Source organism: Gobius niger (genome assembly GCF_951799975.1).
Source record: "Gobius niger genome assembly, chromosome: 15".
NCBI lineage: Eukaryota > Metazoa > Chordata > Actinopteri > Gobiiformes > Gobiidae > Gobius > Gobius niger.
In genome coordinates, this window is record NC_136866.1 from 5954566 (window position 1) to 5977736 (window position 23171).

General features: G+C 43.1%; 1 protein-coding gene across 11 annotated transcripts in view; it reads right to left on the bottom strand.

Moving 5' to 3' along the window:
- Positions 1 to 22667, bottom strand: part of epb41l2 (erythrocyte membrane protein band 4.1 like 2) — a 44105-nt gene extending 21438 nt beyond the window's left edge. For 4 of the 11 annotated variants that reach the window (XM_079571796.1, XM_079571793.1, XM_079571795.1 and 1 more), the window contains exons 1-7: positions 12806 to 13038; positions 8502 to 8719; positions 8211 to 8417; positions 7053 to 7361; positions 4653 to 4757; positions 4393 to 4435; positions 1999 to 2074 (exon numbers count right to left, since the gene is read on the bottom strand). In XM_079571796.1, the coding sequence (XP_079427922.1) occupies positions 1999 to 2074; positions 4393 to 4435; positions 4653 to 4757; positions 7053 to 7361; positions 8211 to 8417; positions 8502 to 8705 (944 nt within the window). In that variant the 5' untranslated portion in view covers positions 8706 to 8719; positions 12806 to 13038. Of the gene's footprint in view, positions 1 to 1998; positions 2075 to 4392; positions 4436 to 4652; positions 4758 to 7052; positions 7362 to 8210; positions 8418 to 8501; positions 8720 to 12805; positions 13043 to 22510 lie in introns of those variants that run through there. The other 7 variants (XM_079571791.1, XM_079571794.1, XM_079571786.1 and 4 more) reach the window with 5 other exon arrangements.
- Between the last annotated feature and the right edge of the window lie 504 nt (positions 22668 to 23171).

Sequence of the window (23171 nt, forward strand, 5' to 3'; positions counted from 1 at the left end):
TGTGTGTGGCGGGGTAAGCAGCACGACACTGTATTTCATCTCCAAGTCTAACAAAAGGCTTTGTGGGGTTGAAGAAAATTCCCGTTGTAAACAGCGAGTGCTGGTCATCTAAGGTAAAATGTGTCCAAGAGTGTGTGCGCGCTTCAGATTAAGTACGATCAGGAGCTGTCCGCCCCATTAGACATACATTCCACTCCTAAACGCTGTTTGCCTCCAGGAAGCCACGTGTTGTGAGCATGCATATGTAAAACCAATGTTTCCTCAGAGCGCCAAAACAAAGGGGTGTAAAAAGCACCCGCATGTGCCTTCTTGACTTTACAACTTTTGAACATCTTTGAGTTAGTACTTGTCGAGTAGGTCACAATAATCACTGTATCGACTTGCTGTTCAATAAATATAAATATAAACAATACATTTTGTGCACAATATTTATCGTGGGTCACATTTATTAGCATTTTTTGTCACATTTTTGTGATGCAATATTTACTTTTTACCTGAAGTAGGTTGTATTTTTTCATGTTTCATATTTATTGTGGGATGTTTTAAGACAAAGTACTTTTCAAACCAACTTTACTGTAATTTTTAAGCTCTTATGCGCCTTAACCGGGCATGTTTTCTCCAGTTTGACTTTAATCAAATCTCAAATCTGCGACAAAACGAAACATAAATGAGGATGAAAACACAGCAAAAAAAGCATCAAGAGAGTGACAAAAATGAAACAATAGAGGCGACAAAAAAGCACCAAAAATACAACAAAAAAGTGCCATAAAAATGGCGATAACGCATTGAAAAATCTTAGGTGAGTTTTGTAGGTCTTAGCTTTCAAATGAGGCGTTACACTGGCCTGTAGGCCGTAAACTTCAGTCAAGAAGCTTTAACATTTGGGAAAAACCGAACTGGAGAAAATGCAAAGTGGGGGTTAAGAGGTTAAATGACACAGTTTATAGCAAGATTTTTGTGGCTGAATAAGTCAAACTTCAAATCAGTACAGGCCTGGACAGTTCAAATACAGTAAAAAATGTCATCAATGAGGAAGAAAGGCTTTGTAGTGGAGGCAATCTGAGCTCTGAAGTGGTCAAAACAAGTCCTGTGATAGTGACCCCTCATGAAATCAGTACGTGGGGGTCAAGCATTTTAAGGCCTTGAGAAGAAGGTGGACTGAATGTGCAGGATTACCCAAATATGCATGAATCAAACTAAATAACTGAACATTAAAGGAATAGGCCACCGTTTTTACATACTAAGATATGTTCTTACCTCACTTTAGACGTGTTAATATATCCCCGTCTGGTCTTTGTCCGTGCGCTCTGCCAGGGAAACGGAGCACATACGCAGCCTCTCCCACATGTCCTATAGCTCCAAAAAAGCTCACGATAGAAGCTACAAAGCTCTTCCACGTGTTCCCTATTTAAATAAAGTTACGTGAAGTGTTTTCATGCGAAGTATATTTACCCAGAAATGTAGCATGTCGATTTTATAAGCAAATAAAAAGGGGGACTATATTGTGAGGCGTAATGCGTCCGCGCAGTAACTCCTAAAGGTTATTGCCGGAAGTGAGCGGGGGAAGTCTTTAGGAGTTACTACGCGGACGCTGTGCTCCTCGTATCATTACGCCTCACAATATAGTCCCCCTTTTTATTTGCTTATAAAATCGACATGCTACATTTCTGGGTAAATATACTTCGCATGAAAACACTTCACGTAACTTTATTTAAATAGGGAACACGTGGAAGAGCTTGGTAGCTTCTATCGTGAGCTTTTTCGGAGCTATATGACCTGTGGGAGAGGCTGCGTATGTGCTCCGTTTGCGTGACAGAGCGCACGGACAAAGACCAGACGGGGATATATTAACTCGACTAAAGTGAGCTAAGAACATATCTTAGTATGTAAAAACGGTGGCCTATTCCTTTAAAACAAGCTTTAAAACCCAAGTTCAATAAGGGCCGTCTAAGTTTAAACTAGCCAGAAAAGAAAGTGAAATCTGCTTCGTGCTAATACCGTGTGAGGTCTTCTGTGAGCAGAGACGGATCCGGAGGGTAGAACTTCACATTGAATGAAAACTGCCAGTTATTACCTGAAACAAAGACGACAAATACATACAGTTAGGGATGCACACTGTGAGAAAAAACCCTGCAATGTTGTGCAGCCCTAAATACAGCGTAAACAAACTCCAGCGCAGATTCATTCATATTCAAAATGTCTCAATCACAGCTCGTTTGTGTTTGATATGCTGAGAATGCCAGCAGGAAGGAGCTGAGCAAAATGGAGCTGGGTGTGAATGAGGGCAACTAATGCATAACAGCTTTCAGAGGGCATTAAGCCCGGTGGTACATGGCAAACGCGCACACAAACATGCGGCAGATCAGCCACTCGTTACATAACCCAACTCCGAATATGCCAAATGCCCGGTAATCTTTATCATCTCCCCATAATCATAAAGACATCGGCGAACTGTTTCACATGGCACAGCTTTGCGAGTCCATTTGCGTGAGACAATGGAGGGTATACAGATAGTGTCACAGCTTGGCTACAGTCAAATTAGTGTCAACGTTGAATTTTTATTTTCTGAACGTTGAGGTTTCTGTTTGGACTGAAAGTGAAGCGAGTTCAAACGCTCCATGAGTTTCGTATCAAAGAAAGTCTATTGGGAGTTGACGTCACATTAAAGTAATTTCCTCCTGCAAAGCCAGACAAGTATTCATTCAACATAAAAAACAACAAGAAAAAGACTCCTTCCATCTGCAGTGTACATGTATAAAGAACATATGAGGAATGACGACAAAGTAATCAACAATACAGTGAGTTAATGAGAATGGAAGCTTTCCCTGTGCTTCTATAGAGATGACCTGGTCCTGTTGCCAGTGTTCAGGGCTTGGATAGTCCCCTGTGGCCACTTCCTGTTTCTAAACAAACATCCATTCTCCCCACAGCGCACAGTAAATCCCCAGACTTCAATGCTCATGTTTTTTCTTCTTATAAAAGGCATGACTTGAGCGCATTCACCTCCGCTCGTCATTTCAGCAAGTTATTCAAGAGTGTTAAGCAAACTGGGGGATTAAGCGGATCCCTGGTTTGTCAAGGTTTGATTTTTGCTGAAACTTGAAGAACTTTCAATAATAACAAAGTAAGAGCATGTTATCAATACTGAAACCTCATGGCACCTAAAAGTTTAATAAACAGAGAAATGATGATTTAATTAAAAGATACCAGAACACACACCCAATTCATTTCATGGTATTATTCCTCAGCTTACCCTAATAGAAGGTCTGTAAATTATCAGGTTTTGGAAAAATGCAATACACTGAATAAGATCGTCTAGTGTTTTCTTCTTGTGTACGAGTGGCTCTTACTTTGGTGGAACATCTGTCTTGTGTCTCAAAGGTGAGCAGAGGTTAAAGGCAACACGAGGGCTTGTGTTAAACTTTTACTACCACACACGCTGGAAAGGTACCTGGCCTAAATCCAGGGCTTCTGGGCCAAATCCCTGTCTCATTCAGCAGAATTTAAAATGTGCTCGGATTCAGAGGCTGCCTTTAATGGCTTAAGGAGTTTATAAATGTATGCTCAAGTGAGGAAGGGTATTTTTTTTTGACCACACAAGATGGTTGTTTCAGCCATATCCAAGTAGGGGTTTAATCAATGACTGAAGAAACAGGGGATCGAGGTACATAACAAAATGCAAAATACAGGTTTGAGTCTTTCAAATTTAACGGCCAACACTGTCTCAATTGTACCGACTCGTATCACGGAAGACACGCATGACGCTCCTTCTGTAAACACATGGACAAACATATACAGTCCTGCCAGCAGCGTCTGCTACATTCCACTGATCCTTAGCCCACAGGCTCGGCCACAGACGGCCACAAAACACAGGCATGCACGCTGAGAAAACCGACTCACACTTAGAAAACCTCCAACGTATGGAATCAGCGCACACCCAAGCGCTCACTCGTGTCAAAATAGCACTTTATGGACAACACTGACGGGACTTTACGTAGGTTTGAAGCTTTAAATTAACTTTGGAGGCAGTTTTTGAAAGTCTAAGCCTACTAATATCAAAAGAAGAGAGTTCTATATGCAAGTGATGAAAATGTGCTGCCATCTGAATATACTGTATCACTTTAGCAGAAAATTTAACTGTAACTACAAATAAAATTGATTTTAATAAGGCTGCTTCCATCTCAACACATGCTGAATAATAAAACTCAATCCAAAATTTCTTTTAACCACACAAAAGATCAATAAATAATGCAACAGCGCGATCGCTATCTTTGGCTCTTTTCCCGCCACTGGCACAACTGCTGCCGATCGGTGTCGCGTATCGAGGCTCCATTTTGTCACGTTTTTTAACCTTTGTAATGTGATCCCAACTACGTGAAATAGAAAACTTACTGCGGATCTGTCTCTTGATTTCTTTCGTGGGGTCCAGCCAACACTGTAAAGGAAAAAAAACAAAGGCTTAGCTTCTGTTTACAAAGAAGTCATTTTCTTCAATTGTGTTGAAATGCAGAAACATCCAAGTCTCCGGAATGAACTCTACCACAGTTTCTAGCTACACAAGTTTCTTCGAAGTAATTCTACCATTACAGATTTAAAAAAAAGGTTGTCGATTGCTTTGCCCCTTGAATGTTGTTTGTGTAAGAGAGGCTCACCTTGTGGTCATGGGTGTCTTTATACGTCAGGCCAAAGTAATCTTTTTCCATCAAGTTGAGGTGCTCACAGACTTTGAAGAATAGGTACTGGCCTTTAGCTCGTTTCTGGGCAGAAAAAAAAAAGAAAAGAAAAAAGAGACGGTTAACACATCATCATCATAAAGCTTGCACTGTTTTTGTTGTATTAGACTTTGGAGGTATAGGTTTTTAAATAGTGCAACCCGGAACCAAAGTACATTGTTTATTTTCCATTTACCCAGTGCTGGATGAAATGCATAACATTTTCTTGAAACAGGTGATGAAACTTGAGCTGAGAAGTTTTGGCACTTGGACAATAATCAGTCCTTGTTCTTTCCGCCATCCTTCTTAAATTCTGGAGATGCATTCCTTCAAAAGCCAGATGGAAGCCTCTTCACTGAATTATGGCAATGACATTTAGCACACATTCATTTCTGCATAAACATGCAACAATGCTCCTTAGAGGAAGGAAAGGGCAGACAGCAAAGAGGGAGTAAAAAAAGAAAGAATCCGTCGCATTTTTTCCCTTTTTCTCAGCGAGAGGCAGCTCTCAGAGGGACACAGTGAGTGCTGTGGAAAGAGGATGAAAGCATGCATTTTCTAGTGTCTGGGGACAGCTCCAAACATTTGTGGTATTTTCTAATACTTTCAGACGCAAATGGACACATGTGGACACAGGGCTCCAAGAAAGTTGCATTTTGAAAGCTACAAAAATGTAAATCTTTGTCATTGTTTAGAAGCAAGACAATACCACAATTATTTTTACAAAGCAAGTTTATTTGATGGTAAATGGCCTCAACTTATAAAGCACTTTTCTACCTTCATTAGGCCCAAAGCACTTTACAGAAAGGAACCACTCACCCACCAACACTCTCATTACATACATTCATGCATGTATAGGCAAATGAATAAATGTTATTTTTCTTGTGTAAATTAATGTGTGGCAATGGTTGTGTGTAATTGTAGTGCAAAAGGAGCCAATGAAAATAAGAATAATAGGAACTGAACTTAACCTTAATCAACTGTGTTTCAGAGTGGTTCTACTCATATATACTTTGTGTGTAGGTCAATTCCAATAAAATACCTCAACCGTGTGATGCCTAAATCCTGCTGTAACCAATACTAATGAAATTCTTAGAAAAAGCTTTAAGATCATGTGACATTAAGTCTCTCTTTGAACCAAGTGCTTATCCGTCCAAAACAACTAATAAGTGTTTTTTTGTTGTTGTTGTTGTTGTTTAATATTCCATTAAATAAAGTGAACCAGATTGAAAAATTGACAGTACAAATGTGAAAGTGTGTATTGAAAGCCTGCTGGGCCAAACAGAGAAACTAATCTCTGGAATGCATAGTGCATCTCTCCCTCGCGGCCCAACTATGCCCGAGCGCCGGAGGGTTAGATGATGTGTATGAGTCTGGGACAATAGTGGTTAGCCGCTGCATCAGCGTTATCTGTCGGCAGACAAAGCCGCTACTGTTCAAACTGCCACAGACACATGGGCACACTGATGGGCGGTGGCATACTGTAGATTAGGGTTAGGCTTTGTCACTGGAGCAGGCTGCCATGTCATGTCTCCAGAGCCAAACATGGAACTTCTCAATTGAGAGAAACGGACACCGCATTTGACAGACTCAGGGTAGTCCTCAGGTAAATATCAGGTCATTGTATTAGTCTCATCATTCTGAACTGCTTTTAGAAACTTCACTGGGCAAACCTTTCAACCCAACCCAAGCTATACAATAATACAAAATGTCATTGCATAATCATAGCCCCTCCTAAACATAAAAGCAGTGTCGAGCAAACTATTTCTTGAATCTCTCCTTAACCTTAACCTACAAACAAATGATCACAAGCACAGTGCTGTGTAAACTCCTGTAAGTGGTCCCTCAAACCTGTGACAGCAGTGTGAAGACCATGTGACATAGGGGGGTCCTGTTTGCATGTGAAGAGGGAGGGGGGGCCACGTGCTCTTTAGGCAGCAGCAGATGCAGACTCCTAATCTGGTGGGACCCTTGTAATCTACCATGTTTGTGTGTGTGTGTGGAGGGCACCAGACAAGCCCCTGCAGCGTGCTCCGCTTTGCTCGGCATTTATCCCCTTAAACCACGCCCAGGCTCCACAGTACCAGATCCTGCCTCTGCCATCGTTGCACTTTGAGTCAGAAAGTTAAATAGCCCCTGTTCAGTCACAAACACTGTAGTGGATCCTATTAACATTACGTCACCGGCTGAGGTCCTCACAAACAGCCTCAATGACCAGCCAGTACACATCACTGTCATTCCTGGTGTATTCCATAATAATAAACTAAATTACAATAGATTAAATGTCTGATGAATGGTTTCTACAGCAACTCACAATCGATCCTGAAGTTTATATCTCACCTCCACTTCGCAGGTGAAGTCGGTCCCATCCAGCAGGGTCACGCGACACACCACCAGCTTCATCTTGTTCTTCCGGACCAGTCTGAGAGGGGACTGGAACAGCGAGGTCTGAGTGTCTCCCGTCTCCGGTTCAGTGGGAGCCTCTGTCGTCGTCTCCTTCACTGGCGCCTGCTGCTGCTGCTGCTGCTGCTGCTGCTGCTCCTCCGGCGGCTGCTGCTGCTGCTCCTGCTCCTCCGGCACCTCTCCCTCTTGGACCGCCTTTGTCTCCTCTGCAACACTTTTCTCCTCGACCTTCTCCTCCTTCACGGGCTGACGGGAAAAAGCGGCCACAATGCAACAATTAAAACGTTACACTCTGCAATCCTTTCGGCAGTAAACATGCAATCAAGTCTGTGTGACATAATAAAACTGTCCCGGGGATAGTTAGGGCTTTCTGTGACAGCGGTCTCTCCTACCATTTTTCGTCTGGGGGTCAAGCCGGAATTTACTCAAAAGGAAAACGCACTTCTTTCAAAAAATGAGCCGATTTGTTTCTTTGGGAGTGGAGACTGGAGCGGTGATGTCAATGGGCGGGCCTGGGTGGTCTGGAGTGTGATCACTGGACAGAAATGCGAGCGTCAGGGAGAATGGCCCTCTCTGTTGTGCAGTGGACACAAACTCCAAATCGCACATTGCAAGTCTCTACCATGTAACCGAAATGTAGCCTGACCTGCTGCCGAGACACTTCTACAGCGCTAAATCAATTCACATCGACAACTTCACTAGTGTTTTAAGAAATTATTTTGTACAAACTAGAGCTGGGAAATTTGAATTAAAGTACATCCTAAATAGTGGTGGCTGCTGATCTTTCATAACATAAAACCCATTCAATACAGGCTCTTTTTTTGTGGCCATATTCCAATGACCAGAGTTAATCAAATCCATTTTAATTATTGCCCAGCTCTAGCAAAAACCAAAACAATCAGACTAGATTTTGAAGCATACTGTGTGACGTAGATTGACAGTTTGAACTAAAACCGCAGAGGTCACTTGAGAGGGCTACTACAACAAACGACGCCAGAAACGAAAACACTGTCATAGTTGTATACAAGTGCGTTAAGACGGGGAACAGCTTTTCTCCACGTTTAAGAAATGACAAGAGAAAAGAAATGAAAATACCTCAGCTTCTGTCTTGACATCAGCCTTGGGTTCGGCTTCTTTCTCATTCACTTGCTCAGACTTCTCCGTCGCCTTCTCTTCCTCCTCCTCCTCCTCCTCCTCTACCTCTTCGGCGTGTCCGTTCACTTCTGGGGGAGCCCCTTCCTTTTGCTCGCTCTCCTTGTCGACAGCTTCCTCCGCCGCCGGGACGTCCTTAGTGGGTGAGGTCTGCAAAATGCACAAGGTGTAATTAGCCCATAAACCCCCGTCTTTTCATCTTTCCGGCATGTGTGTCGCGCTGCGGTCCTTTACCTGGCTTTGGGACTTCTGCTTCTTGAGCCATGTCGGCAGGTAGCGGGATATCCCTTTGCCCTCTTTATCCTTTTCCTTCTTGTCTCCCTCCTCGGCGACAACTTCCTTGGTCTCTTCGGGCGCCTTCTCCGATTGGTCCGTCTGAGCTGCTGACTCCTCCGCTTTCTCCTTCACCTCCGCCTCGGTGCCCGCTTCTGTTGTCATGGCGACGCGTCAACCTGCGCAGTGACGACAGAGGGGGCTATTAAAGATGATGTAACACGATAACGAGCGTTTGCGGTAAAAAGAAAGAAAAAAAAAGGCTATCAATAAGAGGAGAAGTGCCCGGTTTGGTGAAGGAGCGAGATGATGGAGAAAGAATCACACTGCACTCTCTCGACATTGCCACAGACATGCATTATTAAAAACGTGCAACTTGGATTTTAGCCGGCAGTATCTTTTATAAATGAGCCGCATGGTCATTTTTCATTTATAAAAGTGGGTCAAAAGAAATATGTCAAGGCTGTGCATCAGCAAGAACGTGAATGTATGTCATGGTCAGGTTTTATGCCCCAAACTCTGCAACTGCAACTTTATATAACTATGTCGACCAAAGTGTGAAAAACAAAATAAAAGCAACATTGCATTATGATTTTTAAGCAAAAAAAAACAAAAGTTGATATATGTGTGTGTGTATTTGACCTTGCAGTGACCCGGTGGCTGTATGAGGGGTTACCATGGCGCCGTTACTTTCGATCACGGTGGTCTCTACAACGCTCCAGGATCGATCGTTTTGTATGTTTTCTGGCGAGAGAGTCCCGTCAGTGGTGAAAGCCTACCAGAAACTCTAAAAACAATTGATCTGGGAGCGTCCTAGAGCGCCACGCTGACCACTCACACATGTGCTGGGTCACTACAAGGTCAAATACGCACATATAAAGTTTTTACATAAAAAGTTGCATAATGTTCCTTTTAAATTCATTTTAAATCAAACTGAATCATTAAACTCTGATTCCTATTTTAAGTAAAAGACCCTATATCTGACTATTTGTTTTAGGGTAACATTTTTGCCCCATAAAAATATGTTGTAAAAGTAGTCATTTGTAAATAGTCAATATGCAAGGGGGTTTCGTCACATTTTGACTCCGAAACAAGGCTGTGATGGTAATAAACAATACCTATTAATGGGTAAAAATTAGGCATAGTGACTTTAAATCTGGTTGGTGAAATTCAAACCCAAAGAAATCAATTGTAAATCTTGTGATTTCCAAATTGTTCGATATAAAATGTTCTTCACTTGTGCACAGTGCAGCCCTACAGTATTCTTCGCAAAATGCTTACTCTCTTTCTAGCAAATGAGTTTTCTTTTTTTTTTTTTTTACATCTGCTCTCGGCTCTCGCATGACCTCACATTCTAATAGCCTCTCCATTAGCCTTCCTCTTACACCCGTAAACAAAAAACACATGACTTTGGGACATCATGATGTAATCCAGCCGGTTACAAACGCAGACACACAGAACACCGCATAAAGACACGGCTGGAGGAGGAGGAGGAGGAGGAGGAAGAGGAGGAGGAGGGGTCAAGTCAAATGCCTCAATTCTTGATATGCGAGTCACTGGTCTCTACCCTGCAGCTCTGGTCAAGTGTGCACTCTTCAACCCAAATACCTCTGGCAGGGCTGTCCACACATTTCTTATTATGGCCGTGTACACTGTGATGCCGATTCCCTGATGGCACTCGACATGCGTGACATTAATCTCAAGGGCGGGCTGGGTCACTACACAGAGGACACGTCCACCTGCATCGACTGTGCATGTGTGCTGCTGCTATGGCCGGATCCCCCCGATTCTTTGCGTCCGCTCTTTCGCCCTCTCCGTTATTCACCCTGTCGTTTGTATTTTTCTCTTGGCCCTCTGAATTTCACCCCCTTCCGCCCCATCACCTTCAATAAAGTCAACGCGCCCGCTAACCAACACCCAAAGCACAATGGAGGTGTACGTCTAAAAAAGGGGAGGGAGGGAGGGGGCAGGGAATAAAAATAGCTCAGGTCTTCTTACGTACGATGGGTTAATGAAGCGTGAGGAGAGGAGAGTGGTGGATGACAGATGTGTGTGGAGGGAGGAGGGCCCCGCTGTGACAAATAAGAGAGGGTCTACACACATTCGAATTACGTCGAGGCATCCGCTTAGCTAAATTGACAGGGATTTGGGGCGTTGTAGTAATGGTATTGGAGCTGCACAATAAGGAAAGTGGGTGCTTTTTTTTTTTTTATCATGCAAAACACAGACACTTTCACTTTGCTTCATTTATAACAATATTATACAGATTATGTAGGTGCTAAAAGGTTTTTTTTTTTAATCATTTCTCTGTAGTAGAAAGGACATACTTTAGCACCACTTGAATGAACTACGCTTTATGAATTATCAACACACTAAGCCAGCATCAAGTACCGTCATCATATTGCATAGTTTAAAGGGGGCGTATTATGCAAAATCGACTTTTTTTTTTCAAGCGCCCCCTGCTGACACAATTCAACACTGACACATTTAGAAGCTTCGAAATCTACACAGGATTATAGATGAGACATTTTCCAAAAATATCAGCGGTGCGTAAAGAAAAAAACAGTATCGGTCAACCTCTATATTTCTATGATTGAAACCTTTACCTCAGGTTTAAAGGGGGGGTATTATGCAAAATGGACTTTTTCAACCTTATCATGTTATTATGTCACTCCCTCATTAAAAACATGCCTGAAGTGTTGCCTTGGCACATTCACGTATTTTCGAGTAATCTGTAAAAACTCTGATGGCGGCCATTTTAGGGATAGGTTTGCCTGAGTCCTCCTAGGAACGCCCCCACCTCCTGGAGACGCCTCCGAGCTTTCATCACCAGCCGAGTAACCAACCACTGCTCCTCAGCAGAACCCCCTCCCCACTGATGCCACAGACAGCTGTGGAGGGGGCGTGTCGGAAAGGGTCAGAGGTTAAAGAGACAGAGGCCTATTTCAAGACATTCACTACAGCCATTTTGAGAGAGCAATTTTATACAAGGCAGTTATTCTAATTTACTGCATTTACAGACAAACAGAAGGTTTGGTAATCATTGTAGTGTGATATAGACTGGTGCTATGTGATTGAAAAAAGCATAACACCCCCTCTTTAACATCATTTTCAAGGTAAAAACAAAACAAAGCACACACATTGCTTCACATACAAGGAAAAAATCATAGATGCTAATACAGGCAAAGTAGAGTCAATTATGCAAGTATTTCTTTCTGAATATTTCACTAACAAATCATTTTTGCGGGTAATTAGGCAGATCGGCCTGACGACTGATATGCGAGGGGACGTCACCCCATGGCGTGAACGCAGAATCCAAATCGGTGCCAACATTGTGTTACAAAATGTGTCATTTGTTTTGACAGGGACAAGCCTTCCGACACCAAATGTATTCCAAAGCACCTTGCACCTACTAATTGATAACCAAACCAAATCAATGCGTAAAACCACATGATGCTACACCCCCCCTCGCCCTTTCCGGCCATTCCCACTCCCTTGTGACCCTCTTCACTTCTCTGTGTGCGAGCTGGCATCGGACGCGAGCTTTTTACGGCACGTTTGTCACGGCAGCTTCAAACTGGCGCTTCCTCACTTCACCACGGGGACCCTGCGCTACCTCTCACGCTCCCCCCCCCCCCCCCCTCGCTCTCTTCCTCTTTCATGTCTGTCCATCCCTCCTCTGCTTTTGCCCACGGTGCCTCTTGCTCTCCCGTTCCAAACTCACCGTCCACCCTCCATCTCCCTCTTTCGGAATCTCTTTCTCCCGGACCCCCTTTTCAATCCCCCGGCCTCCAATCGGCCACTGGAATTATCTGCCCAGAGAACCCTCCTGTTTCTCTGCTCTTCCCACAGTCTACGGACAATGCGGGGGCACATTATTGCTTTGCACCCAGGGAAACTTTGTGGCATGAAAGCGTTTCAACATTTTTCCTTAAACGAGTTCAGGGTCAAATCTTTTATCTGGTCTAATAGTTTATTCTTTTACACTAGAGAAAAGTTTTGCCTGCATTTCAGTCCCTCAAAACTCTTGTGTATCCAAAACAGTATCTGCATCAACATCATGTGCTTGACCCTTACCTGTTCACACACCCCACAAACTTTTGTACTGAGAAACACTTTGTACAATGCTTTTGTAGTACAACTAGAAACATCAATACATTTTCCAATTGGCACAGCCGCTCTTACAGCTGCTCATACTTCAAAATACGCTTAATTTTTTAGGATTTGTCAAAGAAAAACAAGAATGCGGCGGCTAAAAGTCTTACCTCCGGGCGATGCTTTCGCTTTCGACTTTCTACCACTTTCTGCCTGCTCCGACTTGCTTCACCCTCCAAACAAGACCTCACCTGTCTCTCCTTCAGCTTGACATCCGCTTCACACCTCTCAGCAGAAATTTGCCCTACAAACTGTCATTGCCATTCCCTCCTCCTCCTCCATCCTCCTCCCTCCTTCTTCTTGATCCTTGCCGTGCGACCGCTCTCGACTTGACTTGCACCCCTCGGGAGCGCCGCGAGAAACCAGGACAGGGAGCGAGAGACGCCGGAAGCGGGGGGTGGAGACGGCGGAGGAAGGAAGGCCAAGAAGGGAATGGACTCCGAAACTGCTAAATTGACAAGAATGTGCTAGACCATCAAACCATTTCCCACAAGCACTGATAATTAATGAGAGTTCATCACTTAATTGCCTCTTAAAATACACATCGCCCACCAATAAATTAAATTCATAAAAGCGCTTTTCCCTTCCTACCGCTTCATTACTGTCATCCAGGTCTGAAACATCCGCTGCCATGGCAACAACCACAATCTGGCCTGGCTTGTGGATAACTGATAAACTTTTAAGAGCTGCCATAAAACGCCAAAAGATTTTTAAAAAGCGTTCTCGTTATTCATATGCAGCGTGAGGCCCCAGGGGACGCACAAAGCGCAGGAAGTAGTTTTCACGGTGGATCATGGTTGAATCTGCGTCCATAAATCCCCATGGAGACAAGAGATTACTGCAGCAAAAATACAGATTAGAGCGCCAGCGAAGAAGTGACAATGGAGATTATTACCGTGGATAAAAGCTGTTTCAAAGTGACCACAGCTGCTGTGACACAGCGCGGCAACACTCATGGTGGCTACTTTTCACTGTCATGTGTAAAAAAAAAAAAGAAAAGGACTGAACCACCCGCTGTACATAAAACACAGTGCGACTCGGGTCAAACTTCTCTTAAAATAATACTTTTCGGATGTTTCTTAGTTATAAATTGTCTTTAACACATAGTCAGGGCAAATGTGTAAGAACATACTGCACAGAACAAAACCAGCCACTGGGAACATTGAAAGATAAGATTGGCAAACACAGTATTGACAAATGTAGGTGTTGGAAATATGTCAAGGCCAGAATTGGTTGACACTGACAGTATTTAAAAAGTGGGGCTTGGAACAAACGCTTTTAGGGGTTATTTGTCAAGGCAGGTGCAAAATATTAGGTGCAAGCTGAAGAACCGTTTTTTTTTGGCATGTTGCACTTAATTTACCATTCAATGTTGCCTGTATTATAGTAGTCGCACCCCAAATCCACTGCGAGAGTAAAATAACTAATACATGACTCCTGCTGATACAGTTTTGCACATTCTACTCACTTTAAACAAGAGCAAACACTTGGCAAATGAGCCCTCAGGGGTTTATAACATATGACAACACCACCTGGTTTGCCACAGCAAGTACAAGTTAAAAAAGTTGGAAAATATATACAACTTTATAATTATTATCAGTAAAATTAAATATTCAAATTTGAACGTTTATCTTACATCTAGGGATACTTAAGATATTTGTAAAAAGAAAAGCTTGAAAAATGTCTATTCGTGTGCATTATGCTTGAGTTGTTGCCACATCCAGAACATAAATCATCACGTTATTATCACAGCATGACATTTTAACATATTTGCTGCAGATAGACTAAAATGTAAACAGCCTCTACATCATAAAATGGTCCATTACAGAGCCTAATTGTTATCCGTCTGATTGTAGTGGGACATTCCTGCTCCTACAGTGACTCCTCATCATCACTGGCGCAACAGCTGAAGTTTTTAAACTCGTCTGTTGTCCAAAAGCTGACATTTATGGAGCTCCGGTTTGGACACATATACGACACGGTGCGGTTAATCTGCTGCGCTCTTGTATGATCAACCCATCTGTCTAACATCTCACTGATGAACAGAGGGGAATGTGCGTAAAGAAAAACGCTCTTTACAGGAGGCAATAAAGTAACAGTGTGTGTCACGGTCGATCAGTCACGTGCGATGATGGTGTAAAAATGATGAACCTGTTGTCCCTGCACTCTGACCCTCACAACAGCGGATTACACAGAGGATAATCCCGTGTATGTTTTTGTGTCCGTCTGTCTGTCTATATCTCTGTCCATCTCGTCTCAGTCTGCTTCATAACAGCACAGGGGCGGCGCAAAAACATCGCAAAAATCATCGACTGGAGCATCACCATCGCTAAAAACGGGAGTTTGTCATCGGACTGAGATCTCCGTTTTTTTATGCAGAGTCTAAAACCATCTGTGACGACTCGGGGCTGCTCAATTCATGAAAAATATCTACTTGGTCTTCGTTCAGCAACACATGTGTCCATCAGATCAGCTGACGATTTCTTCTTTCCTGATGGCACAGGGATATTCCAAGATGACAATGCCAGGATTCATCGTGCTCAGATTGAGACAGAGTGGTTCAGGGAGGATGAGACAGCATTTTCGCACATGGATTGGCCCCCGCCGAGTCCAGATCTCAACCCCATTGAGAATCTGAGATGTGCTGGGGAAGATTTTGAACCGTGGTCACACTATCCCATCATCAGTACAAGATCTTGGTGAAAAATGAATGCAGAAGCTTAGTGAGACAATGCCAAAGCGAATGTGGGATGTAATCAAAGCTAAAGGCAGTCCAACTTGAGATAACTTGGTTTTCTTAATTCATCCCAATTTTAGCCTTGCGTTTCTGCTTAGCCTCTGTGGCATTTTGCTTTTGGCATCTGTTTCACTAACTGTCAAAGTGGAATTCTAAAATATTGCAACATTGTCTATGCAGTAATCAAGATACAGAGTATTGTACAACCCTAACCAGACCCCAGTGTCTCCTCCTTTGGCGTCTGAGCAAATGAAAGGTCCGCTGCTAAGTGACGCTTACCTGACCAGTACTATGTCATTACCATTGTAAGCGTGCCATTACAAGCTTCGCACTGCTAGCAAAGTGTAATCATTAACTCATTTTGTTTGACACATTTTTGACGACTCTTGAGCTTGTAAAGTTTAAGAGGTATAATGGCCTATGTCCTCTGTTTTTTTCTCTCTTTCGTGCAGAAAGGATAATAGCTTGGCTCACAACTGCTTCTGTCACTGGCTAAACTCCAGTATTCAGCAATTAAAGCAACCAGGCGCAAAAGGCATGTTTGGGGTCACTCAGAGAGAGCTCTGTGCTGTTAAACAAAATGCTGTGTAGCTGAGCCATAAAGGCATTTGGGTAAAGTGTGACAGTAAAAACAGCAGTCTCTAGAGCAAAGGTGGGTGTGGTGTTGCCGTGGAGACCTCAGTGACAACAGGTGCAATAAACAAAACAAATAATCCTCGATAAAGGAAGTCTGATAAGGAAGAGATTGGATGAATAAATCCATCTCCTTGAACAATTTTTAGTAGGATATTGTCGATGGAAGGAGAAGTATTCAAAAATCACACAGCTCAATCCATTTTCAAAGTTTAAAAATGCATAGAAGTATTCATTCATACCATATTTATATGTAAAGCCATTCATTATCCAACCCAGAACTGTTGAACAAACAAACAAACGGTCGTAGTTTGGAAATGGGATACGTCAGTCTTGTTTGGCTCTTTGTTATTATGTCTATTCTACGATTTATCTTGTTGGCAGCTGCAGCGCCCGAGTCGTTTCCCTCTGGAACAAGTCAATTCTGAATCCTGAAATCTCTCAACATTGTCAACACCTAATGAATTATGTTGTTAGTCTATAACAAGGCTGAGGAGTTGACCCATTCATCCCTTTCAAAGCTATTTATTAATCTAGATACCCATACATTACTCAACAGTCCCAACAGAAAAAAGCTTCCAAAACTCAAAACACAATAAAAGAAAACATTACACGAACAAAGCAACATGACTTTGTACATCTTGTAATGAAGCCATGATGAGAGAAATCTGTGTGTGGTAATTCAGTGAGTGATAATATAAAGCACTCGTACAGCTTTATTCCATCAAGGACAAACCTCAAGGCATTGCGCTAAATTTAGAGGGTCCCATGTGACCAGTAAGATGTCCCAATTTAAGAACCATTTTCCTCGCTTAGGCCGAGGACGTGCCACATGTTACGTCACCCTGCCATAGTCAAAGACACCATCGCGCAACCAGCTGTTTTCACTGACAGCGGCAGACAGATTATTCAGACGCCTTTATCAGCAAATCCCAGGCCCGTGACCTTTGAACTCTACACAGGAAGCAGGAAGTGCGGCGATGGGACAGTGCTCAGAAACCGAGCACAACCACAGCTCGTCTTTCCGAACGCTCCTCTCTGTGTTCTCATCACTCGCAAATCGCAGTGTGAGGGGAGTTCTTGCACCTTAAACCCAAACAGGAAGTGACAAAGACTCAGCATAAACAAGTTATTCTGGTTTCCTTGAGGGGATTATTTTAGTGGAAGTGGATCATATGACCAACACGGATATGCAATACCTTTGAATGCTCTACCCATGTATATACCCATGTAACATAATCAGTTTCTTTAGGAAAGATCTTGAGTCGTTCTCATTATTTTCTGTTTATAAAGCAAACACAAGCCATCCCCTTGAGATGAATTAGTCCAGCACAAAGCACATTCAAGATGACAATTATGCTAACATGCTTTTCAACAAAAATATTCCTAAGTGTATGTGCTAAACTTAGCTCTTGAAAACAAACTCTGATAAGACTTAACACTTCCTGTCCCAAGAAACCAACGAGCTAACCTCAATGAGAACTGCTTTCTCCTTCTTGTATCGTCTTTATATCAGTTTTCCTCACACACAAACACGTCACAAAGCTCTTTCAACTCAGCCTCAATGTCTTTACAAACTCCATAAAGCTGCTAATTAGACGATGCTAACGGGTCAGCTCTCCATTTCCACCTTTTCTGCCAGGGACACTCCCCAACTTTGAAACTTGCTTTTGCCACTTCCTACACTCCGCTTTTTTCTTAGATTTCCCTCAATATCTCACTACAAAAGGACTACAAAGGTGAGACTAAACAAAGAAGTCAAGCACTTCTAGACAGGAACAAACTACTACAACCAGTGGAACCCACGTCACACATTGAGACACAGAAAGCATCTTAAAAACACACAAAAACAGCAGCTCTACTCAAAAGGTAGTAGTGGAGCTGAACTTCTTACTGGATCCAAGTTTCAATAACACAGGACATGGGACGATCTTTGAATCAACATCATATCCAGCATAAATCTACTCTATAAACGGCATTCAACTATTCTTATCTTCGTTAGGCTTTGAAATTTGACCTTGCGATAACACAAGAACCAAATATAAAGCGGAAAATCAATGTTGCGGATAATAGATGCCAGATTTTGTGCAATGGAACTCAAAGTGCGTTTTACCCGGGATGTGGCCTTTCCTTGTTGTCCCCTCTGCCCCGTCCAGCCCTGCACTGTCCAACCCCTTTGTGTGAGAATGTGACCCGCTGCTGATTAATCTGTTTTTAACCATGCTTGGACCTGCACCAAAACCGCAGGCCCACTCTCACTCTTTTTCTGCTTTTCATTGTATCACTTCATTCAGAGCTGAGAGAAGTCGATTGCCTTTTTGCAGCTACAACGAGGACTTTTCTTCTCAAATGCGCCTTCTTGATCGGCCAAAACAAACCTCACTTCACAATACGCCCTAATTTTTTTGCTTTTCACAAACACTAACCTTTCTCCCTAGCCCTCTTTCATGTAGTCGCCTCACCCCCCTGGTTCTGAAGCCTTTGTTGGGGGTAATAAGCTGAACGGTGCAATACTGTTTCCATTCATCCATGGCCGTCTGATGTCCTCTGCTTGATTCAAAAGTCCTACAGTGGCCAGTGGCTAAACGGGCTATTACTCATTGTCACAGCTGAGCGCAGCCCTTTAGACCGTGCACCTTAATAATTACTTGGAACAGCTAAGGTACTGCATGTATGAAGTACACAGATGTGCGCAACAGTACACAGAGTATCCCAGAAAGACGGTTCAAGGGAGAGTTCATTCGTTTTCAAAAATATTATGATTTAGATTTAGATTTCATGTGTATTATGTGATTTAGTGTTTTTTAGCTCATCTCCTGTGTGACACACCTAATGCAGGACAGTCGGATGCTTTGCTCCTGTTGAACCCACCGGCCCACAGTGCAAACACACAAAGAGATGTTCCCATAGCCTTTCCGAATGGTTAAGCAATATCTCTCCCATTCTGTCGCTCTCGCTCAGGCTCTCAGTCCAGTTCCGCGACACATTTCATTGGCCTTTTTAACCACCTATTTTCCCCCTTCTAAGACTTCTCATGTTGTTAAAAGACACAGAGAGCACCTAAATTAAACTGCATGACACCTACTCATCTGCACACCTGCTTTTCTGACTTTTCAGGCTCTAGGCTACTTTTACTTTTCAGGTCAATCCATGTAACATTCCTGAGATTCTTTTTTTTTTTTTTTTTTTTTTTAAACCATGTTCTAGCACTACATTATCGGCAGAAAGCACAAAACATTTTTGAACACCAGGGAGTTCCAGCTAAATTTAATGAGCAAATTCTCCCACCAGATAAACCAATTAGGCCTTCTCATTAGTGGGCCGCCGCTGGACAGAGATGCTACTGTTCTACACTTCCTGGGGTGCTGTGAAGTGCAAATCATAACTGTTGCACAGCTCAGACGAAGCCCACTGATAACTTTTGCAAAAGGTCAAATGAGGATAAAAAAGTAGGAGTCTGGCAAATCTTGTTTCTTGATTTACATCGGGGGTAAAAAAAAAGATTAAGCTTAAACATGACGCGGGCAGTTTCTTGGGCATATGATAACAAAAGTCAGTTTCCCACAGCGGACCTAAATAACCCTAGCGCTTGTAACGCAATACAGCACAAAGGCTTTTGTGATCCGTGTAATGTTCAATTGGTGCAGTGAGACCATGGAAAAGAGGTGTTAAATCAACTCTATTGTCATTTGGGAGACGATGGTTCGTGGAGTTGTATTGAGTTGCACTGTTGTACACCGTCATGTTCCGACACCATTATAAATACATCGGTTTATATTATACATAGTTGAGTGACAGACTGGGTGAACATATGACTCGAGTGAAGCATCAAAATTTTGTGTCAAGCGAGTCTTTTTCCTGTAATTTCACCTCCAAAATGCCAGTGCATGATGGAGAAGAGGTACAGGGCGTCTTGTGCTGACTAAGATGATGACTAGTCAGTGTGCACAAAGACAGGGGCTGGTTTCTAAGAGGATTTCTACAGTTATAATACTTAACTGTCCGTATGTTCATCTCAGCCATGTACTGTACAGTAATACGGTCAAACGGATATAAATGCTAGGCTAACCGGGGAGTGCAATTCAACCAAAAGAGCTGGTGAACTGACAATGATTTGAACTGGATTGCGTGAATGTCAACAGCACAGATACCTTGTGAGATTATGTGCAGTTCGTGTTCAATAAATGTCACTATAGACAACTGCAGTGTGCCGGAGTAACAAAGTACAGCTTCAATACATAGAATTGAGTATTAAAGGAACAGGCCACCGTTTTTCCATACTGAGATATATTCCTACCTGAGCGCTATCCTCTTCTTCTTACTGCAGACTTTGTCTTATCATGATACAATATTTAATTTATCTGTAGTCTGTTCATCACTATTCACATGGTGTCTCCTGTCCCACTCACCCTCGGGAGTGCCTGTCTAGATCGAACGGAGGAACCCTGCAGAACGGAGGAACCTGCATTCTGGAATATGAGGAGAGGATGGTCTGCAATCTTGGCCCGTCTGCTGAGGGATCCTTCAGCTCTGGGTCTCTATAGCCTGTCCGTCCATGGGAGTGGATCTCTCCCAAGGTTTCTCTTTTCTCCTGCCGGATTTTTGAGTTTTTCCTTGCCGTGCTGGAGAGTCTAAGGACGGGGGACGCCCACGCCGCTCGTCACTACCTGGACATTATATTTGCCTGGATTCACCTGAACTTTTAATTGTCATATTTATTGCCTTAATCTTTGGTGCCGCCCTGTGAGGCGACTTCTGTTGTGATACTGGGCTATACAAAACCACTAAACTTGAAACTACCTGAGCTTAGACGAGTTAATGCATACCTGTCTGGTCTTTGCGTGTGCCCTCAGTCACGCAAAACGACCAAAGATGTCGCTAGCAATTAGCCTCTCCCAGTATATTCCTATAGCTCCAAACGGGGGTGAAGTTAGACGCGACCACGCTCTTCCACGGGCACAAAGACCAGACAGGTACACATTAACTCGTCTAAGCTCAGGTAAGGACATCAGTATGGAAAACCGGTGGCCTGTTCCCTAAGTGTTTCAGTGTTGCGTCCTTGGGCAAGACACTTCACCTTCCTGGCCTCCAGTGTCTGCGTATGAATAAAGCGCTTCGAGTCTAGACCTGAAACAACTAGTCGACGACTAATCGATTATTGAAATAGTCGACAACTATTGTAGCAATCGATTAATCGTTTTCTGGTTCACACAGACTCAAATAGAGCAAAACTGACATGAAAATGTAGTATTTTTGATGAAAACCTACTTTGTTTTTCATAGTAAGGGTCTGTAGTGTTTTGTATATTGTAAATTTCATAAATACACGTCTGTGTCTCATCCAGTCAGAAGCAGAATTGGCACCGAGAGCCTCCAACAAACATTTACTTTAAGTTTCCTCCATCGATCAACACGTCCTCAAGCCACGCCACTTTAGCTTTATGTCATTTTTTTTTTTTTAAATCCAATTTTCCTACACCATTCACAGCCAAGCGATTAATCGATTAATCGTAAAAATGTTTGATAGTGTAATCGATGACAACATAATCGTTAGTTGCAGCCCTATTCGAGTCGGTGCAAAAGTGCTGTTTTCATGCCCAATTTTGAATAATTTTATGGCATTATAGTTTTGTCCTAAAAAAAAAAAAAAAAAAAAAAAATGTTAAGGGGACTTGGAAGACTAGGCTACATGCAGTATACAAATCTCAGGTGTGGAAAAAGTTTGAGCCACTGAGCTAGAACTGATCTGTGTTGTTCTGAAATGCGCCTTGCAAGGAAGAACGTGCACTTTTTGGGGGGGATGCAGCAACAATGAATATCTTAAGCACCATTATGAAGGCTTTTTGATCAACAGCAACTCCATACAGCTGTTCGAGGAAGTCATGAACACCCCCTCTAATCACAGAGTGGGTGTTAGCCCTGCACGTTAGCATGTCCCTCTGAACAAACCGCGAGCGTGAACGTAACTCTACTCCAGGAAATACGACATCCACCCCTGCATTGAGCGCTTTTTATTCGAAACCAACTTCAGCCTCGCACGACATTGACGTTTTCTATGGAGTTTGAACACCGAGCAAACCACAGGGAAGATGCCCGAGCAGGTAGCAGCGGCGTGGGGAGAGAGAAGTCCGCTCTCCGCTGAGGTGATGATGATAACAGGGATAACACGGGAGATGGATAGACGCCATGGAGCGGTCACATCTCACGCATGCCCCCCGTAATACATAACGGGCGTGAATGAAAGCGCGTTTTTACCCACAACAACACACATATTTCAGCGTCCATGCAAGTTAGGGTAAAGGACGTCGCTCCCTATCCCCGTGGTGCAACAAATGTAAGCTTCAAAGCGTATAAAAATGTCAAGAAACCGCCGAATCGAAGGCAGTCGTTAAACGTTACACGCAGCGTCACGTGATTTTGGGAAAGGAGGCGAAACTCGTCGTTACCTTGTGTCTTGTCCTGCGGTTTGCGAGCGTGTCTTCCCAAAAGGTGGCCTCACACACGCGGTTCTCCTCCTAAAAGCAGCGCTGCTCCCACTGCCACACAGCCTCCAAATGCCTCAACTACGATGACTGAAAATCTGGCCCCAGCTCAAACTCTACGTGTCCATCATCGACACGTCCCGCCCACTACAGTGAAAAGCATCTTCTCGCCGCCTCCCATTGGCTCGTCTCGGTTACTGTACAGAATGCCGTGATCTGATTGGTGGTTTTAGCTGTCTATTTGCTTCAGTGGGCGGTTCCGAGGGCTGGAGCGACGAGACACCGCCATCTACTGGACAAGCCAGGTGACTACATGTTTACCTCGTCAGTATGGCTGGATCAGGTAAGAATTGATTGCTTTTTTTTTTGCTGGATTTTTGTCTTTTTTTGCTGGATTTTTGCCATTTTATGCTGGATTTTTGTCACTTTTTTGCTGGACTTTGTCATTTTTGTGTTGGATTTTTGTCACTTTTTTTGCTGGATTTTTGCTATTTTTTTGCTGGATTTTTGTCATTTTTATGCAGAATTTTTGTCAATTTTCTGCTGGATTTTTGCCTTTTTTTTGCTGAATTTTTGTCACTTTTTTTGCTCGATTTTTGTCACTTTTTTGCTGGATTTTTGTCAT